Source organism: Macrosteles quadrilineatus, unplaced genomic scaffold (genome assembly GCF_028750875.1).
Source record: "Macrosteles quadrilineatus isolate MER2022 unplaced genomic scaffold, UCM_ALF_1.0 Scaffold_9__3_contigs__length_116548681, whole genome shotgun sequence".
Classification (NCBI taxonomy): Eukaryota; Metazoa; Arthropoda; class Insecta; order Hemiptera; family Cicadellidae; genus Macrosteles; species Macrosteles quadrilineatus.
In genome coordinates this window covers 94495518-94516507 of record NW_026542602.1, presented here as the reverse complement: position 1 = coordinate 94516507, position 20990 = coordinate 94495518, and the positions used below count along the sequence as shown (strand labels likewise).

At 36.5% G+C, this 20990-nt stretch overlaps 1 protein-coding gene across 1 annotated transcript; it reads left to right on the top strand.

The window, feature by feature from the left end:
* The first annotated feature begins 4195 nt into the window (after positions 1-4195).
* Positions 4196-20693, top strand: LOC129004095 (uncharacterized). Its single transcript, XM_054432488.1, has 4 exons — positions 4196-4291; positions 6075-6318; positions 7778-7828; positions 20455-20693. The coding sequence occupies exons 2-4, from the start codon at positions 6085-6087 to the stop codon at positions 20512-20514; spliced, it is 345 nt and encodes a 114-aa protein (XP_054288463.1). The 5' UTR covers positions 4196-4291; positions 6075-6084; the 3' UTR covers positions 20515-20693.
* The last annotated feature ends 297 nt before the right edge of the window (positions 20694-20990 follow it).

The window sequence follows — 20990 nt, the reverse complement described above, 5'->3', positions numbered from 1 at the left end:
AGAGCCCAAGGGACCTTTTCAAAAATGTAAAGCCAGTTTGCAAATCTACACGACACTCTCTTTCCAATGAGACGTCAAGGGATAAAATCGGTTAAGAAATGGCGGAGGAGTTCAACCGACAAAGTTTCATGTAGCGTATTAATTATATAGATCAGTCAGTAAGCCCTAGCGTTAACACCTGTTCACCTGTTGCAGACAGAGATAGAGATAGAGAGAGAGAGAGAGAGAGAGAGAGAGAGAGAGAGAGAGAGAGAGAGAGAGAGAGAGAGAGAGCGAGGGAGAGAGAGAGAGAGAGAGTGGGGGGGGAGGAGGGAGCTGTGATGTTACCATAGAACTATGGCTGTAACGCCACAACATGTACGTTTGGAGTTTTGTATTTATGTTGTAGCTGCGCATGTACGTTTGATAGTTAAGCTCCGCCCTTCGTGCTCAACAAACTAAGGAAGCCAATATGGCGAGCTACACTTCTTGTCAGTTTTGTTAGACACATTGAAAATTGAATAATAAATATGTTTAGACCTCTGACAAAATTGACTGTAAAAAAACATAAATCCCACAGGACTAATTCAATATATCCGACCTCGAAGGACCAATGATTTATATGGGATTAATTAAGAATGATATATGTATGTACCTTTGGAGTTATGTCGAAGGACGTAGTGAGCGACAAGGAAGGGCCGCCGGGTCGAGTTGCGATGGTAGGTAAAACGGTAGAATGTCCTCAAGACGAAGGCACAACACTTGACACTATCTTCGTATGTTAAAATATCCTTTCGCCAAGTTCACCAATCACCAATGGGCATTGTGCTGTGCTGACCCCACTAGGTTGAATTGAAAACCCCTACTCTCTCTCTCTGTAGGCGGCAAATACAAATGCATAAATTATGATATAGCCTAGTACAAGAAAATAAAAACATTTTCCCGAAAACTTACTTAACAACATGTTAGAGTCCCGATGCGGAGTTGGTGCTCTAATGATTGATAATTCGTTAATTCATTGACTCTAAAACTTAATTTATTTCAATAAGTATAGCAATAAAGTTATAATCTTTGAAGTAAGAGGGAGGAGACAAGATTTTAAATAATCTTAGACCCCCTTTGGGGCGGGAGGGGAGTTGGAATCATCGGTAAAAAGATTGGGGCCAACCACGCTGTTATGATAAAAGAGCGAGCATCTGTCTGTTATGAGAAGAAATAAAAGTAGTCTACACTTATTAGAAACTTTATTATTATTGTCACTTGTACCGTTTCTGCAAGAGGGGGGGGGGGGGGTAACATAAACAGGGACCTACTAATAACTTTGATTGAAATAGTTTGATTGAAATAGTTGTAATAGTAGCTAAGTATGTGCATAAGAAAAACTGTAAATAGGAATAAAACCGACAAGGCCGAAAGGCCGCTTTCTACATTTCCAGACTTGACTTGTTCTTGGTGGTGTACTCAAACAGATTGGATAGAGGGGATAAAGAAGGGTCAACCTGTGAGGTTCGGAAAGGCACGATTGGCACAACCACACGGTCAGGTAATAGTAGCAGCCAGGTAGCCAGAATGCGGGAAAATGGAAAATTTTTCTTCCCACAAATTCCCTGCTGTGGTGCTTATTGCCCGCAGGGGGCCCACGCTTGCCTGGTACGTGGCCTGGCGACCACGCGGACCCTAGCTCTCCCAGAGGGAAGGTAATTGCCCGGTGTTGGAACCGGCACTTCAGGTAGGCCACAAGCTATGGACGACTGGACAAGCCAGCCTCTTTGGGTTGTACCCAAAGTGAGAGTACCCAGTGACATTCCCTCCATTCAGGGTGGTGGGGTGTTCAGCTCTGCTAGTGTTGATTAAGTTCATAGATCTTTCACCTGCCTGTAGCTTGTGGTTGTGACATGAGTTCTTCGGGCTCGTCCTACCTGTTGTGTTCGACTGACATTTTGTGAGGCATATCCTCGACTTTGGAAGTAGCCTCGTCCTGGGAGGTGAAAAACCTAGCCCCCAAAGGGGAGGTAACTGCTCGGTGTTGGTATCGGCATTTTCAAGTAGGCCACAGACATGGACGACTGGGCATTGGGTCCCAGTGACATTCCTTTATCCAGGATGGAGGGGTGTTTAGCTCTAGGACAGATGGAAGTGCATCATATTCTCTAACCTACCTGTGTCTGTGGTTCTTTGGGCTTCGGCCTGCTTGTTGTGTGCGACCAGCATTCAGTGTGACAAATCTTCGACTTTGGAAGTAACCTTTCCTGGAGGTGAAAACGGGCAAGTACCCGTAGCTCACGGGGACACTCAAGGGCAACGTAACTTTCCGCAGTGTGAGGGTAACGGTTTGTAGGCACTTATGCAAACCAATCCCTGTCTCTGAGCACGGACGGTATGGTTATCTTGAGTGTGGGGGGTTCTTCCCGGAACCTCAATTGAGTCAAGGGTGTCGCCACCTCTGGTGGATAGGTTCATCCGGGTGGATCCCACTTCTATACCTGCCTCCTTTTGGGAAACCCTGATGGCCTGGCAGTGATGTTGGGTCTGACGGGCAAACGAAGTAGATCGGGTGCTGGGTCCGAGCCCGCCAGGGGTATCTGGGGATCTATCGCTCTGGTTATCTCTGGTTTCCCAGCAACTGGGTAAGGCCTCGATCGGGTAGTGGTGTAAATGGGAGGTTGGGGTTGGGTCAGCGTGCTGACGGTCCCCTTCCTTCTGGCTATTGATGGCGGGTTTTGCCTGTCAGGGATTAGATAGGTCCCGAGTGTTGCTTGCACTAAATGCGTCGGAGCGCTCTACCATGGTCCTCTAGGTCCCGACCTAGTGGAACCCAGGTGGAGTGACGCTTAAACAAGTAGCCGGAAACCCTGGTTAGGATTGAGGGGCAACCCTCTTTCCGAAGGGTCTGCTTCGGCAGCCGGTGAGCCTGATGACCTTAAGTCATCCGCCCATGATGTGCAAAAGGTTGATGCGTCAGCTTCGGCCTACATCATGGGGCCCGGGTAAGTCTCACGATAGGTACCGGGTATGTAGTCAGGGGGCTTCGGCTCTCATGACAAATAATGAAATGAAATGAAAATGAAATGTGGTGCTTATTGAAGTAAGCAAGGTTTAAGTTGCGTGACAAATCTGCAGCTACGGTTACTGCGCTAGCTGCATCCAAATAAACCTATACTAACCTAACCTAACCTAACCTAACCTATCATAACCTATAATAACCTAACCTAACCTGACCTAACCCAATCTAACCTAACTTAACCCAACCTAACCTTTGAAAATACGTGATATAACCGGCAAAGGACTGTCGTGCAGAGTTGACAGGGAATTTTAAAATTCCCGTTTTCCTTCGTTCGATGGCGTCTATCTGGTCGAGTGGTTGTGCCAATCGTGCCTTTTCCAACCTGGCGAGTTTACGCAGTCTTCGCTAAATTCCAACTGTGCGCAAATTTTGCTGTACGCAAACTTCGCAACACCTTTTTAGCGAAGTACGAATGGAGGATGAGGGGCGCGATCTTGTAGTCTTGTTACTGACTAAGACAGCCAATGGCAACTAAGGTAACTACAGTAGTTTATGGTGGAATTTTTTCCTTGTAATTTACGAATTGGTCTAATCATCAGGCAAGTACTGCAGATAGACGAGGCACTCACTAGTGCGGACGTTAATCCACACCAGGGAGAACCGCATCCACAGACCATGCCTATAAATATACACAATTATTGTTGTATCTAACTGTAGTCTATTATAATCCCTGTCAAGTTCATTCAGATCTTGGACGAGCTTCAACTTGACGCTTGCCGCCAAAATGCAGCAGGTACAACTAGAAACCGATACAACTAGACGACGACCCCTAAAAACCGTAACAATGTTATTAAACACTGCAACATCGTGAAAAATGAAAAACGCTTAAAGGCAATAATCTAAACCTATACACCATAACAAAATCATTTTATTTACTACTTAACAGGTTTCACAGAACGCTATAGCCGGTTGATTGGAGACCGATATCTTTTATCATTATATTCGTAGAAGCTGATAGATATTTGTGACGAGAAAACTTTTATTTTCTGAAACATGAAAACATTTTTGTGAAATTGAAAAATTATTGCCGTGAAACTTTTTTTGAAATTGTTCGAGTTACAACTATCTATGACTAAGCTCACCAATCGGCCATATTTAATGTTACCTGATGTTAAAAATTTGTTAAAAAACACAGCAATTAGGTTTATGACGCATAACAGGTGGTAGCTTACCAGCTGTCATGAGTCATATACCTAATATATATACAGCGTAAAATTCTGCTCCGTACACATCATTCGTTACTAACAGGTAGGATTTTAGAAAACACCAATTTGCTTAGTTAAAATATTTCTTAGATAAGATGTATGACGGTATCCTTTTTGTATATTTTGAAGTATAAATATGTTCACATAGCTTATATTGTAAAATGGTAGTAGCACACAAGCTATACTAACAAAAACATAATCCTACGAACATTCTACAAAAGTAGTCGTATCATTTATTTTTATATTTTACTTTGCCAAAGTCATCATTCTAGTAGTGATATAGTGCTTTGCCTTACTGTAATACAGTATTTCAGAACACCCATGGTGATACAAATCGGGTATTTAATGTATAGCAATCACCTTTAATTTAAAAAATAACACTTAAGTTGTAACAGCCACAAATATTATAAAAAATACCACTGCATCAATCTCATCTATAAGTATAAAAGAGGATGTTTGTATATATATTTGTTTGTTTGTTTGTTTGGCAGTGATAAACTCAGACACCGCTGAACCGATTGCCACGAAACTTGGTACATACGTGTAGAATGTCATGGAATAGGTTTATACACCATCAATTTCGTGATCCGCCCAAACGGCTCCGCCCCAGTGGCTCTGGAGTTTCCCATGTTAACCTTATGAGAAATGGAATGAATGAATCTTAACAGCTGATTCAATTAAACAAGTTGGTTCTGTTCTATGATGTTCAATAGCATTAAAGTTTCAAGGATTACCAACAGGGTGCAGCACTATTATTTCTTTTACGTTTATGACAACAGCTAATTTGCAACCAAAAGGTGAGTGAGCGTAGCGAACGAACTTCAACCTGGAGGCGAGTTAGCGTAGCGAACGAGCTAACCTGAAGGCAAGTGAGCGTAGCGAACGAGCTAACCTGAAGGCAAGTGAGCGCAGCGAACGAGCTCCAACCTAAAGGTGGGTGAGCGTAGCGAACGAGCTCCAACCTAAAGGTGAGTGAGCGTAGCGAACAAACTTCAACCAGGACGTGATTGAGCCATGCGAACGAGATCATCTTGAAAATTAAGAAGGTAAACGGGGCAAAGCCCGCGGGATTATAAATAGTCAAAGGCAAGACAACGTCTGCCGGGTTCAGCTAGTATTTAACTAAAGATGTATGCATTAGATGGATTGAAATATTTAGAATTTTTATTATAATTATTAATCAATGTGTATGTCAACTTATAGAGTTTTGCTTGCTCTGTTCAACCCTCAAAATGTGTTTTACTGTATTTCCTTTTATTGATTTATTTATTTATTGCTTGTATTGATATTGATATTGATTGCTTGTATCTGGAATGAAAGTAAAATAAATAAATAAACATTAATATGAATGTGTAATTAGGTTTGCTGCTACAGGGAATGTAATAAAGAATGCGTTTTTTTAATTGAAAATTAATCTTAATAGTAACTATGTATGAAATAAACAAATTTAATCAAATTATATCCCTAAGCAAGCAAACTACAACAGTTTATTCTCAATAAGAATTACATAGGAATTTCAAATCAACAGTTGCATAAGCGTTTGCAGTTACCCGCGTTTGCGTTTTGTTGGTGTATTATACTGTAAAAAAAAATTATACATGTTTCTTTAGACTACTCTGTATTTATTCTTTTACGAGAGAACCCCACCAATAACAATAATTAGTAACATCCGAAAAAAGTCATAGACCAATGGCTATTTTAATATTCTTTCGACAAAAAGTAGATTTGAATAGATTATATTCCAACATATTACCAACAGTACCAAACAAAATTACTTTCTAATACGCAATAAACTATTTTTTAATTCAACGCCGCACATTTTCCAGACAAACCATCATGAAGAGCTACCTGGCAATTGCATTAGTCATCTACTGGATGGGAACAGTCGCAGCTGAGGGACCAGACGCAGCTGAGGGACCAGGCGGAAATTCTGCTGGGACGGAAAATGATGGAAAGGCTGAGGTCACAACAACCGAAAACAGTGGAAAGACTGGCGATAAGGCCACAACAACGGAAAACAGTGGAAAGGCTGGCGATAAGGCCACAACAACCAGCGGCACTGAAAACACGGTAATCATAGATTTTGCAATAAATAGTTCTAAACGGTAATCATAGATTTTGCAATTAATAGTTCTAAAATAAGTAAAGCTGGAAAAACGCAAATAAGGTTGTGTCAGTGTCTTCAAGTGGAGGGTTAAAACCGACTACACATTTCCAGAACCAATAATGGATAAGTTCTATTAGTTTTCCTACGTCACCAGAGGTGAGAAAAGTCGGGTCATCCTCAATAAGATATTTAGGAAGTTTTTAACGTGTATCGTCCTTTCAAAAATGACAAGTAATGTAATCTATTATTCGACATAGGATAACTTTTTTAGATTACGTGCATTCTACCGAGTATTTTAAGTATGCTATTAGAAACGTTGTCAAAGATTTGAGATTAGTTGTTGAAAATTGTTGAAAAACTGCTAAGACAGTTAATGGTATACGTCGTAAAGTATATGGCAGATGTTAGCATCAAGAAATCTTAAATATTTTCAAGGGACCTTTTCTATGTTGAGGAATATTTGTCGTAAAATTTAATGTACAATAAATAAAATATAATTTAAAATCATACCCGTTATGAAAAAAAAAACAAAAGAACGGGAAAGTGCCAATACTGTATGAACTGCTAACTCAGTCTGTTTGCAGTTTCTCAGAAACCATGTCGTTATCATGGGAGTATGTTTTATCTATGACGTAAGAAACGTGCAGATTTAGTATTGAATACGGCCTTTCGATACCGTGGGAACAAGTGACTGGCAAATAATTTACGCCACACTACATTATTTTGACGAACTTCCTACGCAATGTTTTAGTTTAGAAAACATCTGTTTGCCGCCAGCTTATTCAAATGGGGTTTCATTGCGTACTACTGTGCTATAATGAGTTTTACCGGACACCAATCAGCTGATTATACTGTATTTAGGAGGCAGTGAGTGGTTATAAACAAAACATAACCCCTCTTAGAGGTTATGACTAGTGATTTTTAGTCCTTTAGTTGGTGGAAATATATAACGATTTGTACGGATTTAGTAGTATGGCGTAAACTATCGTACGTCACTCGTCCAAAATGTGTGTACCGGACTCATGTGTGTAAACACTTATTTTCAGGACTAGTAACGTAATATAATATTTCAGAGTATCAAATTAGTAAATATACAATAAATTAAATATGTTTTTCATTGCTGTAGTGCCTCACAACTCCCTTTTTATACCTTCCACGACCTGTTTTCTACCTTCTTTTGCTTTTTTGAACTTATTTTATAAACTTCTTTCTACGAAAAAACTTAAATATATTATCAAAGCATATTTGATAAGACTTGAGTAAACACCTCTATAATGTATCCTTTAAAAGTATTATAAAAAGTATGTATAAAGGAAGTACAGGTTAATAAATAATAAAATATTTCAAAATAGAGCAAAGGTAATGGACGGTACGCACGTGTTTAGTATCAGTTTTGTTTTTAAAGTCGAACAAATGTTTCAGTACGATCATTCAGCAGTGTTTGAACATTATGGATTTGGAAGATTATCAAAGGTAAATATGAACTTACAAGATAAATATATAGATTAATAGTCACTAACCGTACCACTCGTAAGTTAATTTTCTTTATAATTACTTTACTCATTCGTTGTTTTCATCATTTTGAAATTAAACTCGATGTTGAATCTAGATTTATAACTCACTGATATCGATATGGGCATTTTACTGTAATAATGTTTAATTTTAGACCTAAAAACCATGGAATGTTGATGAGTTTCAACATCATTGCATTTTTAGCAAATTTCCCTATAGGGAAGTAGCTATTACCGTAGGTGGCATGGTAAGACCTAGGCCCGGGACGGATTTAATTTTTCATTTTGATGTCCCCAGAGGCCAAAAACACCATTGGTTCAAATTTTTATATATGTATATATATATACTGTATATATATATATAGATTTATATATATATGTGTGTCCGTGAACGCGATAACTTGAGTAATTTTTGTCCGATTTTGATGAAATTTAGTTTAAAGGTGTAAAGCGGGATAAACTTGAATGAGTTCGCAAACCAGCATGATCGGACCATGGGAACGCGGTTTTATGGGGTAAAAATTGGTTTTTCTCACTTTTGACCCTCAAAACACAAAATTTCCCAATTTCTCTTTAGACCTTTTTAAAGAGCTTAAAAAACAAATAATTTAGTATATCAAAGTATTTTTGTTCGGTTATTGGTAACGGAGAAAATTTAAAAAATTGTAAATTTAAAATTCCCATGTTATTCTTATGGAGAATATTGTAAAATGTTGTAGTTTGCTTGTTTATGGATATATTTTGATCAAACTTGGCAAATTAATTTATTTTACACTAAGCTATTAGTATTTGACTAAAAAACACACTTTATTAGTTTCCTTGTAGCAGCAAACCTAGGTAGGCCTACTCGTTAAACCTTATTTATTTAAATATATTTAATGATAATCAATGCAGACAAATGGAAATTCGCTTAGTCGGCATGTTTGCTACGGCGGGGGTATTTATTTGTGATTTGACCTTTAAAAATGATTAACAACATGTTGGATCTATGATTTGATCCAACATGTAAAACTTTATTGGTATCTAGCTTGCCTGTATTAACGTATGTTTTAAATATGTATAAAAACTAAAAACTGATAAATAACCTGGTAAGTCAGATGTGTTGTAAGCCGAGTAAATTAGCGTAACTTTGGCGCGAGAGGAACGGTCTCAGTACCAATATTTTACTTACTACTCACAGAAGTTACTGGTACGTTTAAACCGGTTAGTCCTGAAAGTGTTAGCTATTTCTTTACAAGAAATGCCACATGCCACTCACCTAGATAGTAAACATCCTCTACACTGAACCTTCACAAAAATAACAATACATCAACATATATATTTTCTTTTCATACTTCAAGTGCAACTAGCCCCAAAGGCTCGGGTGTCTGGCTTTCAAACTCTTCGACATTCAACTAGTTGAAACCGTTTTTCGGTGGAATTTGAATGAAGACTACCTTAGTTATCTTGGCGATAAATCTCAGAACTAACTGATTTATGAATGAAAAATGTTTTCTGCGCAAAAAATCATATGACAATTAATTATTTGGCAATTATATGGCAACTAGCTGTACCCGCGGGCTTTGCCCCGTTAAACTTCATAAGTATTCGCATGGCTCAATTATACGTCCTGGTTGAAGTTCGTTCGCTACGATCACTCACCTTTAGGTTGGAGCTCGTTTGCTGCGCTCACTTGCCTTCAGGTTAGCTCGTTCGCTACGCTAACTCGCCTACAGGTTGAAGTTCGTTCGCTACGCTCACTCACCTTTTGGTTGCAAATTAGCTGTTGTCATAAATTAAAAAAAATAATAGTGCTGCACCCTGTTGGTAATCCTTGTAACTTTAATGCTATTGAACATCACAAAACAGAACCAAATTGTTTAATTGAAACAGCTGTTAAGATTCATTAATTCATTTTAAATATGAAAAATCATAAGGTTAACATGGGAAACTCCAGAGCCACTGGGGCGGAGCCCGGAGGCCCGATCAGAATAAAAACTACTTAGTTTTCCTAGGTAATGCCCAAAGAATCGGTGTACCGAATTTCAGCCTCCTAGGTAAATGGGAAGTGGGAGAATTAGTGATGAGTGAGTCAGTCAGTCAGTGAGTCAGTGAGGGCTTTGCCTTTTATATATATAGAAGATTATTACTTATTAGTACTTATTAGTAAGTTGCTAACCGTTTCCCAGATATAGGTTTATTGGTTACGATGATATTTAAGTTAAAAACAATATTGCAAGGTTTCACTGGTACGTCAACACTTCGGAGCAAGTGCCGGATAATAACTTTTGGTAAGAGTTATGAACGATACTTTTTATCACGACGCAAAAATACACAAACACGGAATAGTAGACCTCAGTAATATTACAACTAATTTATTTCTCAATCAATTTGATTAAATATCAAAATAAAATAAAATCTTCTGAAAGGAAACCTACGTATATTTTCGATTAATTTTTAAAACATAAAAATAAAATAAAATATTCTAAAGGCAACATACGTATTTTTTCAATAAATTTGGATTAATCAGTGAAATAAAACAAAAAACAACTTTTAACAATACTGTACATACAGCTGATTTAAATCATTAAATTAAACCGTAACAAAACACTAGTGTACGTTGTGAGTAAATGGAGAACTAATTGAGAGCGAGGAAATAGTTATTTGTGTAACTAGTGGTGAAAGTGACACTTTGCTGCACACGAGAGCAATGTTTACGCACGAGCCGCAGGCGAGTGCGGAATGATCTCGAGTGCAGCAAAGGCCTTTTTCACTCGTGTTACACATTATATTTTTCCTACAGTCACTATAAAGCATATAAATAATTAGTCTTTCAAACACTATACAACACGTTTTTAGGTTCAGCTGGCAACACAAATGGTGCCCTAGAGAAAGTAGTACCCGCGGTCCGTATCACTCCGCTATTTTTCCTCGGCAAGAAATGTGCTCCTCGTTTTGAGAATATAGTTCCGTATGTTTTTGTAATTTGAAGTGGTTTCCGCGCCTAAAAAAATGCTTTAAAGGTATTTTCTTGTTTATTAAGATCGTAGGAATGTTTTAAAAACGATTAAAAGAAAAGTCCAGAAAGTTCAGAAATACCGAAACTATAAACACGAAATTACAGGTTAAATCGTAGTTATGATAGTCAATCAGCTGCTCATAGTATTATTATCTTTAAGTGTTGCCAACCTATTTCCAAGCGTACACGGATTACGTGCATAATAGAACCACGCTGTTTTGTGTTGTTTTGTTGGAATCCTGATGTGCGGCAAAGTATAAACCGTACGACAAAGTATAAACCGTACGGCAAAGTATAAATATGCAGCAATTAGCAGCTTTCTGTACTATAAACAGTACAAGGAAGCCAACTTTGTCGGGTGACTGTAGGAAAAGTAAATTTAGAGCGAGGGAAAATCAGCTGATCGATTTTCCCTCGCCCTAAATTACAGCTTGGGAAACGACTACTTTCATTGATGTCAGCTGTTATCGAAAATAGTTTACTTACGTTACGGAGTGATGAAATAGTTATTTGTGCAACTAGTGAGCAAAGGGAGCAATTGACTCACTCGAGAAAAATACTTACTCAAGGAATAATTTCTCGAGTGAGGCAATTGCACTTTGCACTCGAGTTACACATTATATTTTTCCTACAGTTACCATAAAACAAATAAATTGGTAAAGAAACGTGACATATTTTTTACACAGAAGTGAACTTTTAATATTACATTTAATGATACAACAATACAACCAGCTGACCAGCTGATTTACAACCAGTGCTGCTAACGTATTTTGCGCGCATAAGACCTTGTCTGCATGTTACGCGCTCACTATTTTTCGTGCCTTCACGTTGCAAATCTGGAGTGAGTGAGACAATGTTAACATTGTCTCACTGATGAGCGAATTGGCCACTTTGCTTTCTCAAATCAGTGAGAGAACATGTACATTGTTAGGTAACTGTAGGAAAATGAGCATTTTTGTATTATATTGAGCTAAAACCAATGGAAATATTCTTACTTACGAACATATCATTGTTAACCTAACGAAATAGTTATTTGTGTAACTAGTGAGCAAAGTGGCACTTTGCTGCACACGAGAGCAATGTTTACGCATGAGCCGCAGGGGAGTGTGGAATGATCTTGAGTGCAGCAAAGGCCTTTTGCACTCGTGTTACACATTATATTTTCCTACAGTCACTATAAATCATATACATAATTAGTCTTTCAAACACTATACAACACGTTTTTAGGTTTAGGTTAAACCCAAGCCTTGAACGGAATGGGAAATACTGCACCAGCTGATTGTAGTCGTAGTATCTTCTTCTTCTTCTTCTTCTTCTAGTTCACTTTTAAAAAGCTGGCTTGGTTCAAAATAACCACGTAGCCACACTACTTCCTTAGTCAATTTTCCCGGGGTTTTTTTAAAAGTCAAAAGTCAATTTTTATTTTTATGTCTTGTTGGACTATTATTAAAGTTGGATTTCTGTTTCTTTTGGAATAGTCTGTTCTGTTCTTTTCATTTGGAATAGTCTCATAGCATTGTATACATGGCCAAATCTTAATTTACAAATTAGTGTAGTGTCAGCCCGGCTTAGCCTGTAGCTACAAAACCATGGCTTTTGAGGTGCTTTAGGTTGAATGGTTTTGTACCATTGTCCTTTAACATTGTTGTCAAATTCTGTATATTCTTTAATCTTGTATTTATGTTTAATATAAACCTTTATGTCTGACATAGGTGTAATGAATTCTTTGTCTATAGCTTCATTTGAATTAGCTGCGGTCTTGGCCAGTTTATCAGCCTTTTCATTGCCAGGTAATCCTATGTGACTTGGTATCCACTGCATCACAATGGTCTTCTGGTTGAGTGATATTAGCTGCTCTATAATCTCTAATTCTAAATGATCGTTGCACTGTCCATCTATTGTATTCTTAATCTTTTGTATGGCTACTTGTGAGTCAGTGAAAATAAACCATTTGTCTTTTTCGGTAAAAAGAGATATTTGTTCTAAGGCTTTGTGAATAGCATATATTTCTGCAGACACTATTGACGTTTTGTTATCAAGCCTAATGCCTATGCCTGGATGGCTACCTTCCAGATGGATTCCTAGGATTCCAGATGGCTATTTTCCAGCTCCTACTCCCGATTTTGTTTTGGAGCCATCTGTTGTAAATTGATGAGTAATCTGTATAGGCTTCTATTATCTGCATTGCTGTTTGGTACAAGACAAGTTTGTTTGTGACGGTTTTGTTGTATTTTTTTTTGTCTAGGTCAGTTTCAAGTATAGCATTAATGTTTGTCATTTCTATTGGTTTGGAGAGACTAAACTTGTGTTTGGTGTTGTATTCCTTGTTTATTGATGTCCTATTGTGAATATTGTACTCTTCCAGGGCGTTCACTGCTGTAGGTGTTTTTTTCCCAAAATTTGTGGTGATTGACATAAAGACTTAATTGGTGTAGACTTAAATAAGCAGGATGTGAGCTATCTCTACTTACTTTAAGTGCTAAATTTTCATTAATTTGGTCCCTTCTCATGTGTAATGGGATTAACAAGGTTTCACGTTGCATGGCTTGAATTGGCGTCGTTCTTATGGCTCCAACAAGACATATTCTTAGTGCTGCATTTTGTATTTTTTCTATATCCTGTGATTGCCTTTTTGTGATTTCATCTAACAGCAACCATAGTCTATCTTTGCTCTATAGCTCTATATATATTGAGGAGAAATTTTTGATGTGCGCCCTTTACGCCATATGCAAGTGACTTTATGATATCCATGTCTCGCATGCATGATGCCACTAGCACTTCTATGTGTCTTTTAAATTTGTGTTTGCTATCAAAGAGGATTCCTAGTATTTTAACTTAATCTTCTTGGGGAATTTCTTGATTATCTATTTTGTAGATGTAATGGGTAGGGTTCCTTTTGTTCGTGAAATATATTATTTTTGATTTGGTGGCATTGAATTGCATACCTAGTTGGTCAAATTCTGTGTTGATGCTGTTTAGGCTTATTTGTAGGGTCTCATGAGCTTTCAATTCTGAAGTATGACTTGTTAGGCCCCTGAATATATGGTTTGACCTAGAAATAATTAGAACACAGATGAAACCATTGTTGTTCGATAGTGAAAAGTATTGTGAATAACATATCAAAAGTCTCCAAAAATATCTTTGGTGGAACACCACTATTTTTCCAAAATGGCGGCCAAATCCAGTAGTTTTTTTGCTTTTTATTGAAATTCTGACTTTCCAGTCAATATTGGTGAAAAGTCGTCAATACATTTAATGTTCCTCCTGAAATTACCTTTAAAATGATACCAAATACATGTACCTCTACAACAAAAAATAAACCCCGTAGAAATAATAAAATATTTCAAATAAAAATATTTGTTATAAATTAATGTAATAGTCCAAGCAAACTAAAAATAAACAGACACAGGGATCCTATAAAATTTGCAAGTAAACATTTTATGGTTTTATTTTTATTGTTGTGGTGTGCAAAGTGACATACCAAAAGTCGCAAAAAATTAGTCCACGTAAAACCCCTAAATTAAGGAAAAATACCCCCGCCGCAGCAAACCTGCCTACTAAGCGAATTTCCATTTGTCTGATTTGATTTTCAGTTAAATATATTTTAATAACATTAGGTTTAACGAGTACCTAGGTTTGCTGCTACAAGGAAACTAATAAAGTGTGTTTTGAGTAAAATATTGATAGCTTAGTACAAAATAAATAAATTTGCCAAGTTTGATCAAAATATATCCATAAACAAGCAAACTACAACATTTTACAATATTCTCCATAAGAATAACATGGGAATTTTAAATTTACAATTTTTTTAATTTTCTCCGTTACTAATAATCGAACAAAAATACTTTTTTATACTAAATTATTTTTTTTTAAGCTCTTTAAAAATGTCTAAAGAGAAATCGGGAAATTTTGTGTTTTGAGGGTCAAAAGTGAGAAAAACCAATTTTTACCCCATAAAACCCCCCGTAAAGCCCCGTTCCCATGGTCCGATCGTGCTGGTTCGCGAACTCATTCAGGTTTATCCCGCTTTACACCTTTAAACCAAATTTCATCAAAATCGGACAAAAATTACTCAAGTTATCACGTTCACGGACGTATATATATATATATATATATATATATATATATATATAAGTCTATATATATATATATATATATATATACATATATAAAAATTTGAACAAATGGTGTTTTTGGCCTCTGGGGACATCAAAATGAAAAAGTAAATCGGTCCCGGGTCTAGGTCTTACCGTGCCACCTACGGTAATAGCTACTTCCCTATAGGGAAATTCGCTAAAATGGCGGCTTTTCCCAATATTGGACAAATTTTGCAGCAAAAGATACCACATGTTTTTTTGCACATTTTTCGAGACATTGACTTGGAACCACGACTGATATTTATTGGATGGTCCGTACTTAATTTCAATAGGGGACGCTTTTTGGATCGCCATCTTGGATCAGCCATATTGGATCTGCCATATTGGATATACATATTTTTTAATGTAATTATAGTGTTGTGACACATCATTATGAACTAGATTTCCACGCTAATTTCAATACCGAAATCCGTTTTTAAATAAGTTTTTTCGTTGCTTAAGATATATGAAAACGAAAACTCTACCCTATACATCACTTATGGACGTATCGTACTTTGAAAATGTGTTTGGATTATTTTTCTCCAGGTATTATTAATGCTTGCAGTTCGTTCTAGCCTTAAAATATTCAGTGATAAAAGAGCTTTCATTTTAGTTAGCTTTCATTTTGTTTTATTTATAGTTAAAACAGACTAGTTATAGACGAGGTACAAACCCCAACACTAAATTAAATTGAACTTTTTATCAGTTTTTGATAAAAGATTTATATCTCGGGTTGATAATATGTTAACAAGTTCGTTCTGGTATCAAAGTACTCAGTAAATGTTTGGCTTTAATTTTATTGATTATTAAATGACACATGACAAATTTAAAACAAATCATGTAGGCCTACCTTCAACGAACTATTTAATGAATTATTGTTATTTTGAAATTTGTCTTTAGTTAAAGACATTTATCCCCAATTCTAAATAACTCCCAATAAGGAATCCATAGCTAAAATAAAAGTCAATACACTTGAACGAATAGCTATGACGAGTTTTTCCCGTTTTCACTCTGCACAACACTACAAAATAAAACCATAAAACGTTTTGTTGAAATTTTTTAAAGGCCATATCCTATATTTATCTAAATATAATTTCCAAGTTACACAGTTACAGTTATTTATAAGTACAGTTATTTAAGTTAGTCATATGTACCATCAGTCAAACACCACTCCCAATCTGTTGGATCTGCTGGTGAACTATTTCAACGCCATACTTGAACCTGATGGTACAACCTTAGGCTGTGGTAGTTTTCAATGTGTTTTTAAATTGTCAAAGTACGAAACGTCCATAAGAAATGTATGGGGGAGAATTTTCGTTTTTATATATCTTAAAATCGTAAAACGCTATTTAAAAAACTGATTTCAGCATTGAAATCAGCGTGGGAATCTAGTTCATAATGATGTGTCACAACACTATAATTACATTAAAAAATATTTATATCCAATATGGCAGATCCAATATGGCTGATCCAAGATGACGGTCCAAAAAGCGTCCCCTATTGAAATTAAGTACGGACCATCCAAAAAATATCGGTCGTGGTTCCAAGTCAAAATCTCGAAAAATGTGCAAAAAATTCGTAAAATTCGAAAAATGTGGTATCTTTTGCTGCAAAATTTGTCCAATATTGGGAAAAGCCGCCATTTTTTCCTTAATTTAGGGGTTTCCTGTGGACTGATTTTTTGCAACTTTTGGTATGTCACTCTGCACACCACAACAATAAAATTAAAACAATAAAATGTTTACTTGCAAATTTTTATACGATCCCTGTGTACGTTATTTTTAGTTTGCTTGGACTATTACGTTAATGTATAAAAAATATTTTTATTTGAAATATTTTATTATTTCTTCAGGGTTTATTTTTTGTTGTAGGTACATGTATTTGGTATCATTTTAAAGGTAATTTCAGGAGGAACATTAAATGTATTGACGACTTTTCACCAATATTGACTGGAAAGTCAGAATTTCAATAAAAAGCAAAAAACTACTGGATTTGGCCGCCATTTTGGAAATATAGTGGTGTCCCACCAAAGATATTTTTGGAGACTTTTGATATGTTATTCACAATACTTTTCACTATCGAACAACAATGGTTTCATCTGTGTTCTAATTATTTCTAGGTGTTGCTATTTATTTTCTTATTTTAAGGCGCCTATTGTGTATATCAGGATGTCATCCGCATATTGTAGGGTTTTTGTATCTGCTTTATGATACTTTTCGATATCTGCTACATAAATTGCAAAAAGGAGAGGACTCAGAGTGCTACCCTGAGGAAGTCCCATGCTTGTTGTTTTAATTATTGTCCTATTGTCTGATTTTAGGTGTAGTTCTCTATTTGTTAACCAGTTATGACAATAAAAAATAATTCTTGTTGGAATTTTGTATAGAAACATTTTTCTGATAAGTTTGTTGACAACTTTGTCGTATGCCTTGGTAAGATCCATCGATGCTGCTACTATAGCCTCCTTCCTTGTCTTTGCCAAGTGAATGTCAGTATTGAATGTTATTAAATGATCCATGCAACCTCTGCGCTTTCTGAAACCGCATTGTATATCTGGGATTATCCTATGGTGTTCTACAAACCATTCAATTCGGTTTTTAATCATTGTGTTGAAGATCTTCGCTGTACATGATATCAGGCAGATAGGTCGATAAGCGTTTGCATCATATTTCTCTTTCTTAGGTTTAAGCAAAGGGTGTATTTTCTGTTGTTTCCATTGTTTTGGTATTTTGGTACCGTTGCTTTCCCAGATAGTATTGTAGATTTCGAGTAGGGTTGTTTGACCAATCTGTGGTAGTCTTCTTATCATCTCATACGTGATGCTGTCCAATCCGGGGGAGGTGTTTTGCTTTTTAGACTGAATTGCTATGCTTAGCTCTTTTTCAGAAAGTTTTTCTATCATTGTCAAATCAGTGACTTCTATTTGAGGGTACGTAACCTCAAGTAGATTTGGGACATAATCGGGTACTAAGGAACTTATAAATTCTTCAGCTAGTTCTCCATTGTCAAAAATAGATGAGTCTTGTTTTTTTTCGTGCCTTTAAAGCTTTTAACAAGTCTCCATGCTTTAGCTGCATCACAGTTTGCTAAATTTTTGCACAGGGTTTCCCAGGCATTATCTTTAGCCTGCTGTATGACCCTCCGGGCTTCTTGTGCTTGATTTCTATAACTAGTATACGTTGTTGGTGTCATTAATTTTCTGAAAGTAGCAAAACTAAGTCTTCTTTTAGCTATGGCATGAGAACACTCAGGTGTCCACCAGCATTTGGGGTTGAATTTACCCTTCAGGTCTCTTTAAAGATATTTTTTAATTGGTATGGTGGCGTCAGCAGATTGTTGTATTATTTCATAGAGGTCATCAATTTTTATTTCTGTATGTTCCTGAAGTTTTTCGTTAATTAATTCTTCTATACTTAGAGTGTAGCTGGACCTAGCTCTTTTGAAGTCCCTTATGATTCTTGGGTCTTTTTTGGTCTCACTTGTTTTTATTTCTATATACAGATGTACTGGGAAATGATTGCTCCCACATGAGTCATGTTGCACTTGCCATCCTGTTATGAGGTTGTGGAGTTTAGTAGGTGCGAAGCTGAGGCCTATGGCTGATGACTGTCTACAGTCAGTTTTGATTGTGGTGTGTGTGCCATCGTTCAGTAGTAACGCATTAAAATCCAAATATGAGTCCAATATATGCTCTCCTCTGGAGCATGTTTTGTGGCTTCCCCAGATGGGGTGATGTGCGTTGAAATCTCCACATATTAAATAAAAATTATGGTTTGAGTTGAAAACATTATTTTTCCAGAAGCTCTTATCTATTTTTCTTTGATTGAAGTAGTGATTGTATATGTAAATTTTGGTATCGTTTTCATCATATGTCTTTACTTTAATAACAATTGCTATGCTTTCTGATGAACTGTTTCCAAGATCTACTTGTTCCCAGTCCAGGGAGTTATGTATGAAAAAGGCTACACCTCCATAACCGTCGTTCCTGTCTTTTCTTATGATTGTGTAGCCTTGTAATTTAAATCTTTGATGGGGTTTGAACCAGGTTTCTTGAACAGCAACTATATGGATTTTATTTTTAGGTATATAATGGCTTATTTCTGCCCACTAGGCTGGCAGAGATTGGGCATTCCAGTACATGAATTTTATTTTTGAGTCACTATTCTGTCTGTATGTATTCATTTGGGTTCATATTGTTTATTATAGACAAAAACATGTTTTTGAATGACATAGTTACAGAGTCAATTGCCTTATCATTATTATCTCCTTGGTTTTGGTTCAAATCTGTGACAACATTTTGCGCCCATGTTCTTATTTGCCTGATAAAGTTTGCATCTTCCAGGCGCGTTAATAAGATATCATCCTTTGATGGCTTGGTTACTGGTTGTGTTTGATTGTTTGCTGGTACCTTGGACGCTGAGGGTGGAGGTTTGCTTGTTTTATGTCGAGGGGTTTGTTGTGACGTAGTTTTATAGCCGTGGTTTCTGTTTGTATAGGTTCGGCTTTGTAGAGATTTTGGTTTGTATCCATAATGACCTGTTGTATGGGGGTTTATTTCTTCCTCGTGGTCCACATTTTCAAGGAATGTGTAAATATTGTTGGTTGTCGGAGTTGCTTTAAACTGTGTGGATATTGGTATTGTAGCTGACACTTGTGAGTATGTTGGTTTATCTTGGTGTAGATGATTTCCTTGAGAGTTATTGTCCCTGGGAAACATTTTACTGACAGCTATATAACTCTCATTTAATTATGCCATCCTCCTTTTAATGTTTTTCGTCGTAGTATCTTTAAGTTATCTTTAAGAAAAGAGAACATAAACTATAATCACGAAATGACAGGTTAAATCGTATTTATAATAGTCAATCAGCTGCTCACAGTGTTGCCAACCTATTTCCAAGCGTACCGTATTACGTGCATATTAGAACCACGCTGTTTTGTATTGTTTCGTTGGAATCCTGATGTGCGCCAAAGTATAAACCGTACGGCAAAGTATAAATATGTAGCAATTAGCAGCTTTCTGTACTATAAACAGTACAAGGAAGTCAACTTTGTCGGGTGACTGTAGGAAAACGTATTTTTCCTATACGAGAACGTAATAAAACCATGCATTTGCACTAAAAAACGTAAAATTTTACTAAGTCTTCATTTTATTTACAACACTTACGGCATTGTGTTGTAAATTCAGGCCTTGAATACTTTTGATCAGGTTAGTTTATTTAAATAAAAACTATATATTTATCAAGCCATTGACGTAGGAGTACTTTTCGAACTCTCAACGACGACGTATTTTCATTTTGTAGGTTATTTCCTTTAGTCTGTGATGGCATATGTATTGCAGCACGATTCAACCAAAACAGAAAAAAAGAAAAATCTGCTTACTCCTCTATATTTATTTTACAAATACCAAAAAAGGTGTTGTGTGCAATCCATATTAATTCACTTAACATTTTACAGCCTTCAGCAGGTACAGTAACACCAGCCACCTCTCCTCCTGCTGGCGACGCCCCTAAATAGGGAGTCCTTGGAACCCGCCTGTGAATTGAATCCAAATAAGAAATGGCGATCATTGATACAGGAATATTAAAAAATGTTATGTCAATAATTAATTCAATATTATAAAATTATTTTTGTTTGGGTTGTTGTTGTAAGTTATTGTAATGGCATGTTTTAGTAAAGACTATTGTTATGTGAAATGAATGTTTTATTCCTTAAATAAATAACAAGGCACTGTCAAATCCCAATTTATTTCTTTAACTACATCGGGCGAGCCTAACTGAGCCACCAGTGATATATCAGAAACTATTAGATTTATAGAAAACCTTTAATAGAGAACTTCAAATACTTTCTTATGACTTGATATATAAATTCCACATTTTTTTGATTGGCCGCTGTATCCAAAATATATTTCAGGTTTCAGGATTAAAATCTTGTGTGGAATTAAATTTGATTTTACGAGTAGACAAACAAAGTAACGCTAGTTCCAATGTTAA

What these genes read in the sequence shown, in the direction of transcription:
- LOC129004095 (XM_054432488.1), top strand. Translation starts at nt 6,085, where the DNA reads ATGAAGAGCTACCTGGCAATTGCATTAGTCATCTACTGGATGGGAACA. An exon ending in CCAGCGGCACTGAAAACACG is followed by an intron (nt 6,319 to 7,777) that starts GTAATCATAGAT and finishes CAAATGTTTCAG; the next exon opens with TACGATCATTCAGCAGTGTT. An exon ending in GATTTGGAAGATTATCAAAG is followed by an intron (nt 7,829 to 20,454) that starts GTAAATATGAAC and finishes AACATTTTACAG; the next exon opens with CCTTCAGCAGGTACAGTAAC.